At 41.5% G+C, this 19,030-nt stretch overlaps 1 protein-coding gene across 1 annotated transcript in view; it reads right to left on the bottom strand.

Moving 5' to 3' along the window:
• Nox3 (NADPH oxidase 3) overlaps positions 1–7,634 on the bottom strand; it is a 64,873-nt gene extending 57,239 nt beyond the window's left edge. The window contains exons 1-4 of the mRNA XM_032896350.1: positions 7,572–7,634; positions 6,907–7,002; positions 6,682–6,792; positions 4,621–4,705 (exon numbers count right to left, since the gene is read on the bottom strand). Coding sequence (XP_032752241.1) covers positions 4,621–4,705; positions 6,682–6,792; positions 6,907–7,002; positions 7,572–7,619 — 340 coding nt within the window. The 5' untranslated portion in view covers positions 7,620–7,634. The remainder of the gene's footprint in view (positions 1–4,620; positions 4,706–6,681; positions 6,793–6,906; positions 7,003–7,571) is intronic.
• Between the last annotated feature and the right edge of the window lie 11,396 nt (positions 7,635–19,030).

Raw genomic sequence — 19,030 nt, 5'->3', positions numbered from 1 at the left:
AGCTGTGTGACAACCGTGTGATTCTCTGAAGCTCAGTGAATGCACTCTCCATTCAAAAGGGATCTGCAGATGTGAAATTCATATTTTAATTTGATCCCCCAAACAACACAGTAGTTTGAATGGGAGATCTGCAGTCTTGCCATGAAGCCAAGGTCCTTAGCTGAAAACAAGCTCTTTGTGTGCCCCTGTGTCCTTTCCATGGCATACACTGCTGCATATTTGCAAAGGCTCAAACTACCTCTCTCCATAACGCCCCTGAACGATCCCAGCTGTAAGTGGGTCTTCCTGTAATTCTATTTTCTCACCCAAACTTTTAAAGAGACCAGCTATGTTGACAATGCTGCACATGCACATTTAATTGGTCTGTGGACTTCTGAGTTCATATAAGAAACTTTTGTTGAGAAGCAGACCAAAAGAAAAAAAAAAAACACCATAAGGCTACAATTAAATCCAGTTGCCCTGAGAAAGTGCCTTTTGCTTTTAGTTTCCCCCTGGAGATCAAAGAACTTATCTTGGAGAGGAATCTTGGAAGAGGGTCAGTTCTAGTACTCTTCTGCCTACCTCTCCGAGATGACAGTGGATCTGGAGTTAATCACCCCTTAATTAAGCAGTGCAGTGCGTGGAAACCAGGACCTAGGAGTGAATCTCCCCTGTGCTTTTGAAGCCACAATCTGCCTGAAACTTCCGTGTGTCTAGTACAGAGCCAGTCCATCTGGGATACTACAAGACACGTGTTTGTCAATCACATTTGAACGTATGAGGCAGGACTCCGGGTGGAGCCTTGTTGGAGCTTTGATCGCCTTCAGTGAAACTAACGAGCTGGTTGGTAGCGACTTGTTAGATGCCGGGTTCCAAGGAACTCGTGCCTTTGGCACGGTCTCTACCTTGGGAGCTCCAAGTCGTTATTTTCTCAGGATCTTTATTCTGTACCCTGTCTTCTCAACCTGCCCCTCTTCTGCTCATCAATGTTTGTGAACTAATTTTAGCAACTCATCAGGAGTTGCACTCAGCGTAATCTTACACCTCTGAAATCTGGCAGACACAAGTTACAGAATTTGCGGAAAGAAGTGCATGGGTCACAATTTACAACCTCTGTTGATGGAAACCCAGGCTCCCCATACTGCTTTTCAATTGCTGGGGTCTTCGAGGTCTGCCATGGACTAGGGAACCCAGAAAGATCCACATTAATAAGAATGTAAAGGCTGTGAGACTATGATTTTTATACCAATGGAGTTACAGGTCCCTGAACACATTTATTAGTGTTTGGAGGTGGGGGGTCCTGTTTCTCACAGGCAGGCAAGCAAGAAGGCAGGAAGGAGGGCTCCTGGCATTTTTGGTGATGCCCTTGATTAGAGATATCACTGTTTTGCCTCCCCCCCACTCCCTTGCCTATATCCACCAGTCTCTAATTACATCCTTTAATGATCCGACCAATTAGAGCCTGCAGTTCAACATCTAGGGGAACGGATGAGAAATTAGAGGCTGGCACGAAAACTTCTCTGTGCATGCATTTCTTCCAAGGTTACACACCTCTATTAAGCCAGTTGGCTATTTCAAAGCAGCATAATGGTCGAGGCTAATAAAACAAGCCCAGGGACACTGCAGCTGCTCCCCCGTGAATACAGCAGAAGGACAAACGAGAAAAGCGAGGTGTAGCAATGAAACCCGGGCTTAGCATCTTTTTCCCCTCTCTCTCTAAAAGCACAGTTGCCAGCCACATTTCTTAGTTAATGTGAAATGCAGTAATTGCTCTGTCAAGGATTGGACAAGGTAGAGAGTTTCCTTTCCACCTTCCTGCCTTTGTCGGGCTGGAAACCACAGCCCTGGGTCTGGTTGCCATGGAAGACCGGATGAGGCTACTTTGCTGGGAGATACAGCTCTGACCCTGCTGGGGTGAGTCCCAGGAGACGCTCAGGAGCAGCACAGAGTGGCTGGCAGCTCAAGAGAAGTGGGTTGGAAAGAATACTAATGCTCTTTGGAGATGTGTGAGGGGGAGATGGAGAAAGAACATCCTGTTTTTTCTCCTCGCAGCAGAATGTGAATGTATAATCTCGAATGATTGGTAGCATTCTGAATCCATTCATTTCCCCAATTCTGTTTCGTCCGCATGACGCTTGGACATTTGTGTCTTGTTCCTTTCCTATCAATTCTTCTAGCCTCTCATGCATGTGGCTAGATGCCACACGCCCTGGTTTGGTTAAATCGGTTACTGTCTTCATGTGTCAGAGACACAGGTTAGTTACTAAAATGCAAGAGACAATCCATGCCTCTGAGCCTCTCAGAGACTGAGGATTGCCACGTCTGAGCTATGGAGGATGGCATGAGCCTTATAGTCATCTAAGACAGTGGTCAGACAGTGGTTCTTGATACAGTAGTGTCTTAACCACCCAGGGAGCACCATGAAAGAGCGGGAATTTCAGCAGAGGGGACATCTGAGCAAGGGCATAGAAGACCTTGGAGTAGTGGTTTTCAACCTTTCTAATGCTACAACCCTTTAACACAATTCCTCATATTATGGTGACCCCTAATCATAAAATGATTTCCATTGTTACTGCATAAGTGTAATTTCCCTATTGTTGTGAATTACAATATAAATATCTGATATGGGGGATGTCTGATATGCAACATACAAAGGGGTCGCAACCCATAGGTGGAGAATGTTTGCTCTGAGGAGTACCCAAGGGGAAAAGACAATGAGCATGTGGCTAGAGCTGTGAGTCTGTCCATCTTACTCTGGGGTGCAGACTTGACCTTATTGGCAATAACAGCAAGTGAATGAAGACCTTGTATTCTTCAGATTACCAAGCAGAGTTAGTCTTGAAAGTAATATGCACTATCTCACCGAGGTAGAGAAATCAAATGGCTATTGATACTTTTAAAACTCCACAGCCAACTGAAGAGACCTGCTCTGAGCTAAAAGAAGCTGGTTATATGATCCCAGCCAAATACACTCAGTTTCACAGCACCTTGAAGCAGCACTGACCACAGGGGTTTCAAAAGGTAATAGGTCTTACCAGGGTGCCTTGCTCATGGGAAACATTCAATATATATTACCTATACATTTATACTACTGATATCTGAGTACCCAGAGGTTTAAGAAGAAAGCCTTTCACAACTCCTGCTTCCATGTATGCTCTGTGCTTCTTTCTGATGAATTTTGATGACCCCCTTTTTCTTTATAGCGTTACAACTCTCTTTTAAAGTCTGACTCTGCCTTTAAGCTATGCATGGTAATAAGAGTCTTCTTGCCTTTTTACAGTGTTCAACCTCTATTCTTAATGCGAAAATAAGGAATTTTGAACAGTTTAAAGCAAGCCCGGAAATGTCCTAGAATTCCTTCTCTGACAAGTTTACCAAGGAGCTTCCATAGCTTGTGCCTGGACAACACCCGCCACCCGCCACAGGGAGCTCTGAGCTCTTCCAGCACTATAATTCTGCTTTTTGATTGTTTCAATGTATGGAAATGGCTTCCAATTTCAAAGGCTCTATGTATATAGGCTTATTCTACACCACTCCAGGCCCTGAGATATACAGCTAGACCAGACTTGTCCCTGCCCCTCCCCATTCACTAGCCATTTCAGTTAGGACTTGATTTTTGTTTTCTTTTATTTTTTTTAGACAAACCACAAAGACCCTCTGGAAAGCACATCTTGGGTTGGTTTGCTTTGGTGTTTAAGACAATCAATGGGGAGAATCTTTCCCGCATGTCTCACTACACACCCAGAGTTGTGTTAATTGGCACGCGGGCACCGTCTGTCATGTCTTGTTGCTTAATTAAATTCCCATTTGGTTCAAGTGTTCCTTTTACTCTGCAATTTTTTTATGCATGAGAGGATAAAAAACAAATGAGGAAAACATTTTATAGTGAAATTAGTTTGAGAGAAAGAGTCCTGAATCATAACTCTTTATGGTTCCGATGGCCTTTTATTTCAATGTCTTTGTTCCCCAGCAAAGCCATAAGCCAGTTGACTGCTACCTCCCCTTTCATTCTTCCCTTCCTCCTGGGTGTCTAACCTTGCACGGAAACTCTAATTTCTCCTTAAATGACAAGTGTAACAGTAACAGTAGCGGTTTCTATGACTATACAACATACAATCTCTATCTTTTAAGACTCTTCTCTGTCCACTACATGACCAATCTTTTCTTTCTTTCTTTTTTTTTTCTTTTTCTTTTTCTGACTCTGATGTCAGGGCTAAGAAAGCCATCTTTAACACACAAAAAAGAACACTATCCCATGTCTATTGATGTTTGTTGAATGGCAATAGCTGTTTTCCTATTATATGAGTGAGGTTTTGGCTATAAGTCAATTTTAGTTCTGATTTATATGAATAGCAGATTTTTTGTTTAAATAGGTATTTATCACTGCATTATAGAGAAGCCACTTGTTTACAAACAAAAGGAAATCTGACAAACTTTCTTTTGATATTTGAGGAATTATTATTGAAAAACTTATTTGAGCGTAGATTAGGAATTGAAAAAATGTAAATACAAGGTTTCATGTGTTCAGATAAAGGGTGAAAGTTTCTTTTATCTAAAGGCAAGATGGGAGGAATTTTTTAAAAAGCTATGAAGTTAGACATTAGCCAGTGCCAAGCAATTGGACAATTGGTAAGCACTCACCTGAATTAACAGCTATCCCGTAGGCAACGAGCTTGTGGAACTTGAGGTTTTTGTCTAGTTGCCGTCTCCAAGGTCCTCTACAGCACTGAAGTATCCAAGTGAATAAATCAGTTAGGAAAATGGACACAGAGCTAACAATGCAACGAGACCTAAGAGGTTATGACTCAGGCCCAACCCACATCTATGTTGCATCAAATGGGGACACAGGACTTAAAAACTAGTGGCACTTATCACAGCAAAGCAAAAGATTTCTTTTAGCTATTTTGCTGGAATATCAACTCTATCCAAAAGTGGGAACTCTTAGGTCTCTGGCTATAGCTCACAACTCTTAAATGAACCTTATAGTCATGCCTCAGTCAGCGTATTGATATAGGATAAAGAAGCAACAATTGCCACCCCCAACCACGTATTTTGAATGACTTGTACACTATTCCTTATTATGCAAAGAAAGAGTCTTTGCATCTGTAACTAATATCTGCTACTGTGATGATTCCACATTCTTCTGACAAAGGTCACCAACAATCTTATTTTTCTGCATACTGTTTTCAATAGCAGAGGAGTGGTAATTAGCATGGTGAAGTGAATAGGATTGGAAGGGTGTTACCACTGATCGGTGTTAAAATCACCAGGTTCAATCTGGGCCTTGTGGCTTTGATTATGGCAGGAACTGGGGTGTTCCTTGAGTGGTTTATTTAGAAGATTTATTTGTCTTTCTTCAATCAGAAGTGACTGTGGTTCAAATAGTCATAAGCCTTGCATCTCCATGTGGGAAAAAATTGAGTCCAATATTGTTTAGAAAATCAATAACAGAAAACCAACGTTAAATTGAATGTACTGATCTTTAGGGTCTGTTTTATTTTTATTTACTTTTTTATTGAAAAGTTTATGTATTTACATTACAAATGTTATCCGTTTTCTCAGTTTTCCCCTCTCCCATACCCCGATTCCCCTGCTTCTATGAAGATGCTCCCCCTCCCACCCACTCACTTCCACCTCAACACCCTGAAACTGGGGAAACAAGCATTCACAGGAACAAGGGCTTCTCCTATTGAGGCTGGACAATGCCATTCTCTGATACATATGTGACTGGAGCCATGGGTCCCCCCACATGTACTCTTTGGTTTATGGTTTAGTCGTTGGGAGCTCTGGAGGAGGGGTCTGGTTGGTTGATATTGTTGTTCTGCCTATGGGATTTCAAACCCCTTCAGCTCCTTCAGTTCTTTCTCTAACTCCTCCATTGGGGTCCCCATGCTCAGTCTGATGGTTAGCTGCAAGCATCCTCATCTGTGTCAGTAAGGCTCTGGCAGAGCCTCTCAGGAGACATCCATATAAGGCTCCTGTTAGCAAGCATTTCTTGACATCAGCAATAGTGACTGGGTTTGGTGGCTGCTTCTCAGTTGGATCCCCAGATGGGGCAATCTCTGGATGGCCTTTTCTTCAGTCTCTGTTCCAGCCATGGTCCCTGTATTTCCTCCCATGAATATTTTGTTCTCCCTTCTCAGAAGGACTGAAGCATCCACATTTTGGTCTTCTTGAGCTTCATATGGTCTGTGAATTATATCTTGGGTGTCCCAAGCTTTTGGCCTAACATCCACAAGTTTTAACTAGTATAAGCCCAGTTGCTGGGAATTTCATAGGAAAATACATGTTTCAATCACACCTGTAAAAATTATGTGTGTGTGTAAGCATTGGGATGTGCATATTGAGTGTACATGCATACGTATACCCATGCACACAATCCTAGGCTAGAGAACACCAGGTCACCTGCTTTATCACTCTCTGCTTTTTGTTTTCCTTGAGATCAGGGCCTTATTGAACTTGGTGGTGAGCTTAGGTTGGTGGCGAGCTAGTGATCCCTGGTGATCCTCCTGCCTCTGACCTTCAACCACACTGGTGTCACAGACATACACAAGTACACACTGCTTTTTACATGGACTTTGGCAAATTTGAACTCAGACCCCAAGGCTTGCAGGCAAGCCCTCCTACCTGCTTGGCCATCTTTCCAGTCTTCCATTGCAGGCTGACAGCAACTGAGCCTGCTTAAGATATTTTAGTACTTACCACGCTCGTTCCTCTCACCAGCGAAACGAAGTTCCGACTGACAGGTAACAGAATTAGCATGCAGTTAAAATTCAGGCACACGGCAGATGCCCGGGCCCATGCCAATGCGGACTGTCCATAAGTTAGAAATAGAAAAAAGGGGGACGGTGAAAACATTGAAGCTTGGGAAAGTAGAATGCATTTTCTTTTCTGAAACAATAACAGATTGTCATTAAATCTACTTACACCCAGAATAACTCGTGTATAAAAGAAAGACTCGTCTTCAGCATACCAGCAGAACGTGTCAATAAACAGATAGATATTTATTGCCAGCCACAAGAGCTAGGATAGAGAGAAAGGAGATAAGATCAGTGTTATGGACCACCCTTGGCCCACCCAGGATCATTCCGGGTTCAACTTCTTTTCAAATGCAATGCAGAGGTTGTCAGTATCCCATGGAATCACTCCATATGTTTATTTCTTATAGATTCCAACAGGGATTACAAATATGTTATTTTAAGTTAAGTGTGGTCAACTTCAAAGTAGTTGCTGACATGCACAGAATCTTCTTAGTCAACAGGAATTGACCATTGTATGAAGAGGCAGGGTGTCTTTAAAGCGTTCTAGAAAAATGACAGCATCACAGGCTGATTCAAAGACTTCATTTGACAGAGAGGTATACTCATGCACACAAAACAAACTACTCGACTTTAAAAATACTTTAAAATAGAACTGAACTGGAAAACAACTTCGCATGATGCTATAAGGGTAGGTTAAATACATTCAATGAATGTTTACTAACAAGTTTTTAGTCTCATATCTAAAGTAATATTTCCAAACTTTAACCGTTTTAGAAATATCTTTCTAAGAATGGGGGACTATTAAAGCCAAGTAAGAAGAGTGATACTCACAGCAACCACGAAGGACACACTCTCGTTCAGAATCCAGCACGTCGGCATGACACTTCTCTTACTACCAACACGTTATTCCTTTCTGTTCGCTTGAGCCTCTGCGCTGTGTGCTTAGGGAAGAGTTCCCTTCTAGATCATTTTATCTTGGAGCACCTGTGGGGAGCAGCTCTCAAGGAATTTCTAATCAAGGACTTAGTGCCAAGAGCCCATCACCAAGCTGACATGCTTCATGGACAAGGTAAATATGAGTCTCTGTCTAATGATGCCCTTCTTCAAAGAATTCAAAGGAAAAGAAACTCATTTCATTAAATTACTTCATGCCCACGCCCCGTTCACTGTCTACATGATTGTGGTCAGGACCATAATAATTCCGTGTGCAAATTTGAGAAATAACCCAGTTTCTGAAGGATCCTGGGTATACAAAAGGATCTCTACCTAATTTTCCCCACACTACTTATTTTAAGTCTTTCCTCCTTTTCCCACACAAAGCAAGCAAGCAAACAAACAAATAAACAAAACCTCCCAAAAAGACCAAGAGTGAGAGTTGAGCTAAGTAAATATAGACTAAACCATTTTTTTCAGAATATTGTGGAAAAGATTCTAAAATTCCCAGTTGGGAAAACTCTCGTAAGTTTAAAAATATGCTGATGAGAGTATAAAGTATACTTCTGTGTGTGTGTGTGTGTGTGTGTGTGTGTGTGTGTGTGTGTGTGTGAGTATATATGCATGCACATGAGTATGTGTGTTTCTGTGTGTGCATGAGCATGTATGCATGGACAAGTGTGTGTGTGTATGTGTGTGTGTGTGTATGCACATGAGTATGTGTATGTGCGTGTATGTGTGAGATGTATGCATGCACATGAGTGTGTGTGTGTGAGTGTGTGTGAGTGTGTGTGTGTGTGAGTATGAGTGTGTGTGAGTGTGTGTGAGTATGTGTGTGTGACCATTGAGACGAAGATCCCTTCCCCACCGTCAGCACACATACTTTGGTGACCCCAGGAAGGCTTGTTATTCTCTTATTTTTATGTAAGTCATGATTATTAAATATAATGACTGTGATTCTAAGACAATTCTCAACCAAAGCAGTTTTCTGGCTAGTTCTGGCCCAGATATTTTCATTAAAAATTTGTTATGGGACTGGAGAGGTGGTCCAGCGGTTAAGAGCACTGGCTGCTCTTCCAGAGGACCCAGATTCAATTCCAAGCATCCACATGCTGGCTCACAGCTGTCTATAAGTCCACTTCCTGGGGACCAGACACCCCTTTCTGGCTTCTGAGGGCACCAGATGCACAGATGGCACATAGGCAGGCAAAAATCCGTACATGACAATTAATTAAGTTTTTAGAAAACTAAAAGTAAGAGCTTTGAGTCATTTGGAGAATTGCCCACGGAGCTTGTGTATTTGTAGGGCTGGTTTGTTTAGTCATGATGAAAGAATTCTTAAAAATTAAGAGCCTAGTAAGTGTAATAACTGTAAACCTCTGTTGACTTGCGTTTACCAAGGCATGCAGTTAAGAACATTTGAATATTTATTGTCCAATTAATCTGCACACTGACTGTAAGATGTAGAAGCCGTAAGCATTGTACACAACCATGGGGAGAAAGTCAAAGGAAGCCATTGGTAAAGGAACGATGGCGACCTGACTGTGATTATGAGCTCGGCGTTCATATTTTCAACCACTACCATGTAAAATATCAACACACGATTTGTGTATTAAAACACTACCATATGAATGTCATTCCTACTGACTGGACATATTTAAGTTATAGGAACTGGTTTACTTTAGAGTATCAGTTACAAGTAATTAAATTGTTCTATGTGACTAGGAGTACCGTTTTCTCAATAATTTAAAAACTTCATAGATAAATATTTCAACTGCATTAATCCTTATTCTTTATTTTATAAATTTAGGGATACTTTGACATACTGAGGCTCACTACGGTTTTAATGGGTTCTCTGTGCTCTATGAGAGTTTGACTTTCGGTGACATGGGGTTGAGAGGCAGGGCCTGCACAAGGGTCGGTGGCAAGGTCAATGATCAATGACTGAATGAACGCTATAGGCCAGTGTCATGTCCCTAACGGGACACATTCAGCCCCATTTCATGTTCTCTCTCACTCTCTCTGCCTTTCTACTGTGGGCTGACAAGGCAAGAAGCCCCTCTCTAGTCCCCGGTTCATAAACAACAGCCATCCCCACCCTCAGCTTCTCATATACAAAAACAACTTTGTATTAAGCAGTCCAGGGCCAGGTACACAGCCAGGACCATCCATGGCCCAGGGCCGGGTGAAACTGTTCAAACCATCAGATCTTAGGCCAGCTTAGCTGCTCATGGGGCCTTGCCCTGTGTGAAATCTACAGTGAAGGCCCTGGTTTACATTTTCTTCTTGGTTCCATTTGCCTTCTGAATGTGTGCTTGCCACCTGTTCCCCGCATGGCGCTAAGTATCGGGGGATTGTAAATAAAAAAAAAAAGTCTTTTAATTCAAGGTCAGTGCCTCTCTGCCATCTTAGCACATCGGATTCAAACAAGTCCCAGGCTTTAAAAACGTCTATGTGTTTAAATATTCAGGGCTTTGTTCATCCACTAAGTGCTGGAAGAACTTCTTGTGTGTCGCCTAGCGCGACCTATGAGTTACCTCTAGTACGCCTGTTTCTATGTTCATTAGAGTGGGCCGAAACAGCGCCACCTTGTGGAATCAACCCTGCTTCACCTCACTTCCAGTGGTACACAAACACAAGCAAGGTCATACTTCTTTTGGAGAAATCTTGGCTGTGGCGTAAAATAATTCCCGTATTCACCTCTTCTTCGAAAAAGACACAGATTTAAAAGAATTTTTCTGCGTAGAGATATATAGAGACATTGGCGTTTGGGCAGCCTTTTCTTGGGATTAGCATGTAAGTTAGCATCTTTAACTGATTATTCAAAAATGAGCAAAATGAAGATGTAGCGTCTTGAGGCTGGAAAGATGGCTCAGTGGCTAAGACCACCTGCTGCTCTTATAAAGGACCCAGGTTCAGTCCCCAGCATCTGCATGGTGATTCACAACTATGACCTGCATTTTTAATTTCAGGGGATTGAAATATCATTGGGTGTTGTCGAGTTCCTGCATGGACACTGCACAAAACACACTCTCTCTCTCACATACACACACATGCACACACACACTCTCTCTCTCTCTCATACACACACACATGCACACACACACTCTCTCTCTTTCACACACACACACACACATGCACATACATACACACGCATACAAATTACTTTTTAAACTTCAAAACCTATAAAATCTTTGCATTACTTTAAGTCATTAATTTCCCATGATTGAACGATTTGTTGTTTCCGAAATGTTTAAGGATTTACATATCTTTGAGGCCTTATTCAGTTGGACTATGAAAAGTCTAATTCAGAAGGAACACCCACAGATTTTATATTATCCTCAGTTCAGACTCAGTGAGCTACAGTCAGGGTCTTCTAGCCTTCTGAGCTCTTTATACCGTGTTACGATTGAGACCCATGGCAGCACTGATGGAGCGACCCAGCTGCCTTCAAGAGACATAGAATGCTTGTCATATATGGTTTGGATCTCAAATGTTCCCTAAAAGCCACAAATGAAAGTCTTGACTGTCTGTGGCACTACTAGAGGGTGAGTCACTCTTCAGGGTATGACTCTCAGAAGTCCAGTCTCTGGAAATACCCCCTGAAGTAGATATGGACACCCTGGCCTCTTCTTTGCCTAATGGCCGCTATCAGGTGAACCAACCACTTCTCCCCTGTGCTGCCACTATGGTCAGCTTCCTCAGCTGAGGCCCGAGGCACAATACCTAATGGCCACAGGCTACATCATCTGAAACTGTGTTCCCAGACAAATACATCTTTATGTGTAATCCTTATGTGCTAAGATATAGTTATTATCCCTTACAGTAGACAAAAATGGTTAGTAGTCATATTATGAAGGCCTTAACTCATGGTTTAACTAAAGGATTATCTTCCTAATCCTTTCCACCTTCTTAGAGCTTGGGATGATTTTAGTTCACTTATAGCAAAGACTAAATTATATTCTAAATTATATTTAATTCTAAATTACATTCAAATTCATTCAGAACTCCAAAATTTTGTGCAATTGATGGAGATAATTCTCAAAATTCTCATGTTTAGGAATAAGCTGATTACACCTCTGAATTAGAATCAAACTCTAGACAACATCAGACATCATGTCTTATAGCACACATAAAAGTCCATGTTGGTGCAATCTCAAGCTGTGAGGACTTCTCCACAGAAACACTTATGAATGAAGCATGAGGGGTAACCACTGTTTCTTAATTAACCTGCTGAGGGTACGAGGATGCAACCCCCAAATGTACCTTAGCTTATCTACCTACAGAGAAGGCATTTGCAGGGGTCACAGTCGAAATCAAGACTTTGAATCATTTTCAAAGAACTTGGGACAAAGTTAACAAGACATGAGCTTGCACAGAGTCTAGCAATAGAATGAATATGCTTAGAACTGGACCTACTTAAATCAAACTGTTTCCATCGCTGAGTGCCACCTTGTTTCTCAGAAGTGTCTTAAAACAGAAGGTGAAACCTGACCTACCTGTTATCTATCTAACTAGAGTGAGGCAGTTCTGCTGTCTTCCTTGTGAAGTGGTAACCTTCACTGGCCTCTCTAGCCCACCACAAAAGATGATATAAAAGTATTGGGGTATTGTTCTTCGGTAACACTTACCAATAACAGCTCATCTTTGATATTGAGGGTGTCATGTTATGTCGGCAGGCTTCGAACTCCCGATCATCCTGCCTTCAATTCCTTGTGCTGAGATGACCTGTAGGTGTCAGCCATTATGCACAGTCTATGCAGTACTATGGTTCAAACCTTTTGTATGCTGGGTGATTGTTCTTTCAACTGAGATGTACCTCCAGCCCTATCAATTCTTCTAAAACGGAGAAAAAAAAGAACAATGTTTAGAAAGATAGATTAATTGCTTTTATAACTGAACGAGAACTCTATATTAACCAAGCTACACTCCTGGGATTAATTTCACCCATTGTGTGTTAGTTCCTATCAGTCCTTTAGCTGGTTACTTAGCCAAATGAAGAAAGACTTTGATCCTCAAGGATGGGATTAATCACCTGGCAGTTCACTGCTGCGCGATAAAATCCAGGTTCCCTGCAGGTATAGTATAAGAATAGTATGCAGGTTATCTTCTAAGAGATAAGCATCTTCTAGCCTTTTCCTGAGTGCACGCATCAGCATCTAAATATTCAGGTGAAAAGGAATGGAAAACTGGGGAAAAAAAAAGGTAAACACAGCCCGTCTCCAATTCTTACACAATTATTTAAAGAACATTTATGGTGGCAATTATGTAATTGTATTACATAAATCATGTATTGGATAAAAGCCTACTTTTGCAGGATACATGGAATAGAAAAAATGAAAAGGATACGTATCAATGCATAACTGATTTCAAGATAAAATGTCATTGTCCATCACAGTATCCCAACTTTTGCTGAATCGCGTATATTACGTGTTTATTTCAGGAACTGTGAAATTCTCTTCCTGTAATTCTTAAGTGACTTGGCTCATCAGTTCAGAATTCTAAGTTCAAAGCTCCTTCCGTCACCTGTGTCATCATTCTTTCCTTAATCTCATGGTCACAATTCCAGATGGAAGTTGTGCTGAGATCATCCTACATTTGTATCGTGCGGGTGTGCGGTCTGACTTTCTTGAGACGGAGGAGTGGAGATGACAGTTGTGGGTGCAAAACCCAAAGATTCAACTTGAGGCACCTGCACCTGAGACCTCCAGGCTCTCCCTGTGCTCTGCCAGGCTCGGAACGTCTCAACATCACCGGTGTGCCCCCTTCTCTTCTTCCTACATTTGCAACCAGCTTCTTCTTTCTATTAATTGTGTCTCTAAAACTATTCTTGAAGTTGCTGAGAGAGCCCTGACATTAGGTTTCCCGAAGTTCCCAGCACAAGACTACAGAGTGACTAATTTATCATTTCTTGCTCTAAACTAAGTGGCCCTGTTTGAAACGCTTGGCTTAGAAATGCGGTTAAGGACAGGACTCATGTCTTTAATCTTACCGGGTACAGCACACATCAGACGCCACGTAATGTTAAATAATACATACAGAACTGCATTTGTCTCTCTGCTTCTTAGCACATGAGACAGTTCTGTACAGATCCCCACACAGACACCGTGACAGGAAGTTTCTGGCAGCCACTGTCTTTCATTAAAGTTTCAGAACGGAAGGGAAGTCTGCCTTTCCAGGCAGTGGATTCTTTGACTTCCGAGTTCAGAAAAATGTAAAGTTGAAGAAGGCTAGTCTAGAAATCCCTCTCTTGCACACCCAAGCTGTTCATCTTTCAAAAGTCAAAGTGGATGCCAGAATTCCATAGATTTCATTTTTCAAGATGAACATTCATATTTGAACATATTTCAAGCCAGATGGTTTACAGTTCATGTATTTGTTGGCGTTTTCCTGCCACAACAACTAAATATTGAAGACACATATTTGTGATGAGGAGAGCATTTCCAACCATCCAGTCCTGCTGCTCTTTCCTGCTGCGTGCTCACTCACCCCCCAGCCTCCCTCACAGTGTGCTGCCACCGGGGAAGCTCCGTCAGCTCCGACAATGAATTACGTCCCTTTGATTTAGTAGACAGGGAGAAGCGAGGTAACACAGCCCCCCAACACACACACACACACACCCCGCAAAGATGTATTTCTCAGAGCAGCCATGAATTTTCTGGTAGCAAATAAGAAGGCAAATGAACATCTATTGAAATATTCTGTTTTCACCATCCATTTAGACAAGTCAGAAAGTTTCCTTTTAATCCGAGTGCTTTATAAGTGAGTTTGCCAAACTGCGAGGCTGTTTGATCGGGCTTTAGAAGACAACAGGGAATTCAAATAAAGGTTATTATTATTATTTTTTAAACTCAGGTATAAAAATATCAGCTGAAGAAAGCAATGTGCACCTGTATTACAGGACGGGGTTGTCGCTCAACAGGTTGGCTAGGACCTGTCTTCCAAGATGAATGTGTTCATTTCTCCGCTGTCATCGCATGGAAAATTTGTTATCATTCTATGTGACTCAGTATTTGTATTATTAAATTTTAAAGGCTCTATATTGGTGATAAAGACCATTAGAAGGCAGAATAAAAGTATTGTTTTTTTTAATAGGAAAAAGCATACAGCTATCATTAAAATTGTCATCCCTGTGACACAGGACATGCATACAGAAAAATATACATTATCATTTTCTTTAGGGACGAATGTACAGAGCACACAGTTTGAAGGAAAACTTCCCAGAACTGTGGTTTGGAAGATCTGAGGGAAGCCTTAGGGTTTGTAGAGTGGCAGTGAAGTCAAGGCAGCCAGGTAAGGTGGTCTTGCTGATTACAGCAGACATGGACCAACGCCCGCTCAGCATTCCATCCGCTGGGATTTTCCGTTGTCTTATTCTCAACACCTGTCTTCATATCTTTGCCATCTAGAGTGTACACGGGTGATACAATGGACAAAGAGCACATCTCTGGTCCAGCGGATGCAACCAGAGAGGCACCCGTAGCACAGAAAGATGCTACTATTCTCTAAAGTCCTGGAGAAGAGATATTTTGGAAGGTCTCTTAGGTGCCAGGTATTTCAGATCTGTAAGAGTGAGAAAAGGTCATGGTTGAGTTTTGTGCCTATTGCGCTCATCCCTGATGTTCTGCCTGGCTGAGCCATTTTAAAGATCGATGCAAAGAAGCCTCACAAGTACTGGATGGCACCTCCTTTACCTCCTGCTTTGATTGGCATGCTAGATTTTATGATGGCCTGGCTGATTAACTTAAGCCAATAAAAAAAGATGTATTCAGAATGACAGGGCCCTTGAGCTGTGTTTCAGTGCCCTGGAAAGACAGGGCCAGTCCTCGGCTACTCTCCTGTCCTCTGGCAGCATAGCTCTTCCAAGAGAATGTAAGTCTAATGTCAAATTTTGAAAAGTTCTATCTAAAATGTGACTTTTCCCAAGGGAGGAATAAGATTTTTGTAGGACAATTGATCAGAAGAAATGCCTTCTTCTGATAGACAATTTAAATCTAAATTTTATTTATACTTTTCTTTTAAACATTTTAACAATTCTTCTGGCCAAGGGGAAGAAGTATTGCCACTGCGCAAGACCAAGTTACAGTGCATTTTAGAAAATGAGTCTTCAGCAAGGGCACTGGATTTCTATAATTATGCGGACACTTAAGTGTGTTACAGTCCCTTCTGATACCTGGTCTTATTTCTGCCTTCTTTCCCAGGTGGTCTCAATTGTCCCAGCCAACTTAATTATCACTGGAACTCAGGAGCTACAAAACCTACTGATCATAGTTGCAGCCCCTGCATTTTTTCCTTCTAGACTCGTTCAGGAAGGGAGGCACAGGTAGAGCTTCCTATGCATAATTTAATTCATTTATACTTATTGTAATTTCATGAAATGTGGAAGTCATAGGACAGTTTAGAAAGTCAAATAAGATAATTAGTCTTCCCCAGGGATGTCTTCTTATTGTTTGTCAAATACTTAGTAGATTGGTCAGCTTTGAATATATATAGATATAGATATAGATGTAGATGTAGATGTAGATGTAGATGTAGATAGAGATAGAGATTTATATAGATATAGATGTAGATGTAGATAGAGATAGAGATTTATATAGATATAGATATAGATGTAGATAGAGGTAGATATAGATATAGATGTAGATAGAGGTAGATATAGATATAGATATAGATATATGTGTGTGTATAACTCAAAACTGTTTCAGCAGATTGCATTCATATATATTTATACACACACACACACACATACACACACACAGTATGTAATAATAATATTCAAAGAAAAGAGACTATCAACTTGAGAATGAGAGGCCATGGGAAGGGTTTGAGGAAGGATATTGGGGAAGGTCTGGATGTAGGAAAGGGAAGGGACCCTTCAATTAAATGTTCAATTAAAAACATACCCAAGCCTTTTTCCAGTCCTTTACTCTGAGGTAGTGTCTACCTTTGTTGCTGAGGTGTATTTCTTGTATGAAGCCTGTGTTTTTATTGGTGAGTTGAAGGGGTTGATGTTGAGAGATATTAATGACCAATGATTGTTAGTTCCTGTTACTTTGGTGGTGGTGGTGGTGGTGGTGGTGGTGGTGGTGGTGGTGTGTGTGTGTGTGTGTGTGTGTGTGTGTGTGATTCTCTTCTTTTGGTTTTATTGAGAGATGATTAAATTCTTGTCACCACAACATGAGGAACCATATCAAAGGGTCACAGCATTAGCAAGGTTGAGAACCACAAGAAACTTTTCTGTAAGATTCCTGCTCCTGAACCTACACTGAAAAGGGCCTGAAGGAGCTGCAGGTAGCCCCAGGGATAGCAGACACAAAAGAGATAAGCGTCCCAGCATTAAACAGTCATTTGAATTAAATCAGGAAGAAGAGATGCAAAAGAGTCTCCCAAGCCTGGGGCATCAGGAGCAGGTGGGGACTGATATAAACGGAGCAGTCAAGTCAAGGACAGTGTGGGAGTGTGGGAGGGGACACTGGAGAGGAAGCTGGGGCCTGGCTACTGAGGCCTCTTATGAATTGTCTTGAGTTGCTCCAAGAAGTTTCCACAATGGTGGCAGCTTCAAACAAAAGAGTTTTTTGTTTGTTTTTTAAACTGTTCTGGAGATTTGAAGTCCAACACAAAGGCTCAGCAGGATTGGTTCTGGGCTCTGGTGGAGAATCTCTTTCCTGTCTCACTGGGAGCTTTCACTGGTTGTCAACAGTTTTTGGTGTTCTCTTGCTTGTTAGCTAGTTTTGTGTCACCGTGACAAGAACTCCAATATAATCCATGTATAAAGAGGAAAAGTTTATTTCAACGTATGGTCATTTGACCCTGCTACTTTGGGCTTTTGGTGGCGAATTGTATTATCATGGCAATGAGAACATGGGGTAGAGAGTCTGCTCACTTCACTGCTGCTGAGAAAGATGGAGTGAGAGAGAAAGATGCCCAGATAGGTGCACACACAGAAATACACACACACACACACACACACACACACACACACACACACACAGAGAGAGAGAGAGAGAGAGAGAGAGAGAGAGAGAGAGAGGAGACAGCATCAACTAGGCTTCTATTATCCCTTCCAAGAGCGCAGCCTCACTGACCTAACTTCATTCTTTTAAGGATCCACCCTCTGAAGCTTCCACCATGCACAGGCCAGTGACTAAACTTTTGACTGTTGGTATACAGGCCTTTAAGGGACTTTTGCAATTCAAGCCATAACATTTGTTTGTACCTGCCTCTTCATATCACCCACATCTTTGTTTGTCTTTGAGTCTCCTTCTTCTGTTTAAATGGGGATGCTCATAATATTGCAAGTTTCATTAATCCAGAATTATCATACATTGAGATGACTTCATTGTACCTGCATACCTTTTCTTAAATAGTATATCTCCGGATTTCCCAGTGGATATATCTTTGGAAACCATAACCCACAACAGTCTTGTAGGAAAACAAAGAAACAAACAAAGAAACAAAGAAACAAAGAAACAAAGAAACAAACAAACTTACTTTAGATTTGTATCTGGACCTGTATTCAGGGACCACAGATTTAGACCTCCAAATGTTCTTCAGTAATCTACGAGGTCAAGGCACCTGCTGCCAATGGCCTCATCTGCCGGGCATGACCTGCTTGGCTCTAGGCATGTGGAACAACTTTATGCTCACTTTTTATTTTTTTTTAAAGATTTATTTATTTGTTTTATGCATGTGAGTACACAGTCACCATCCTCAGACACACAAGAAGAGGGCATCAGACCTCATTACAGATGGTTGAGAACCACTATGTGGTTGCTGGGAATTGAACTCAGGACCTCTAGAAGAGCAGTCAGTGCTCTTAACTGCTGAGCCATCTCTCCAGCCCCCTCACTTTTTAATTTTTGAAGGAAAGACAGAGTTCTAGAATTTGATATATAATCAATGCACTGTTCAGTTTTGGGGAAAAACAAAATATGTGTAAGATATGTGAGCCCAAGGAACAAATCTATTAAATAGATAGGACTCATGGACCTACACTTTTGGACCCTCACCATGGTAAACCCTGTAAGAACATGAAACATGGAGGTGCTGGATACAGAAGATGATGGCTAAAGACTGGGGGCCAGTGTGAAAGGTAAGTTAAAATGAATGAGCTCAAAGTTACAGACACAGTAGAAAGTCATCATAATGGCCAGGAAAGAACCTATAAAAGTTAACTCCAAGAGTAGCAGTCTCTAATTCATTGCTGAGCCCATGAGGATGCTTACCTAATGAAAACGTAAATTACAGGACATGTAACAATATACGATGAGATAATACAATTTACATGTGCAAATGTTTTTCTTATGAAACTATTTGAAATATCAAAGACTTATTTTTCTCTTTCAAGAACCAGATCT

Source organism: Rattus rattus, chromosome 2, assembly GCF_011064425.1.
Source record: "Rattus rattus isolate New Zealand chromosome 2, Rrattus_CSIRO_v1, whole genome shotgun sequence".
Taxonomy (NCBI): domain Eukaryota; kingdom Metazoa; phylum Chordata; class Mammalia; order Rodentia; family Muridae; genus Rattus; species Rattus rattus.
Note: the sequence above shows the minus strand (reverse complement) of the source record. Positions and strands in the feature narration are given on the sequence as shown.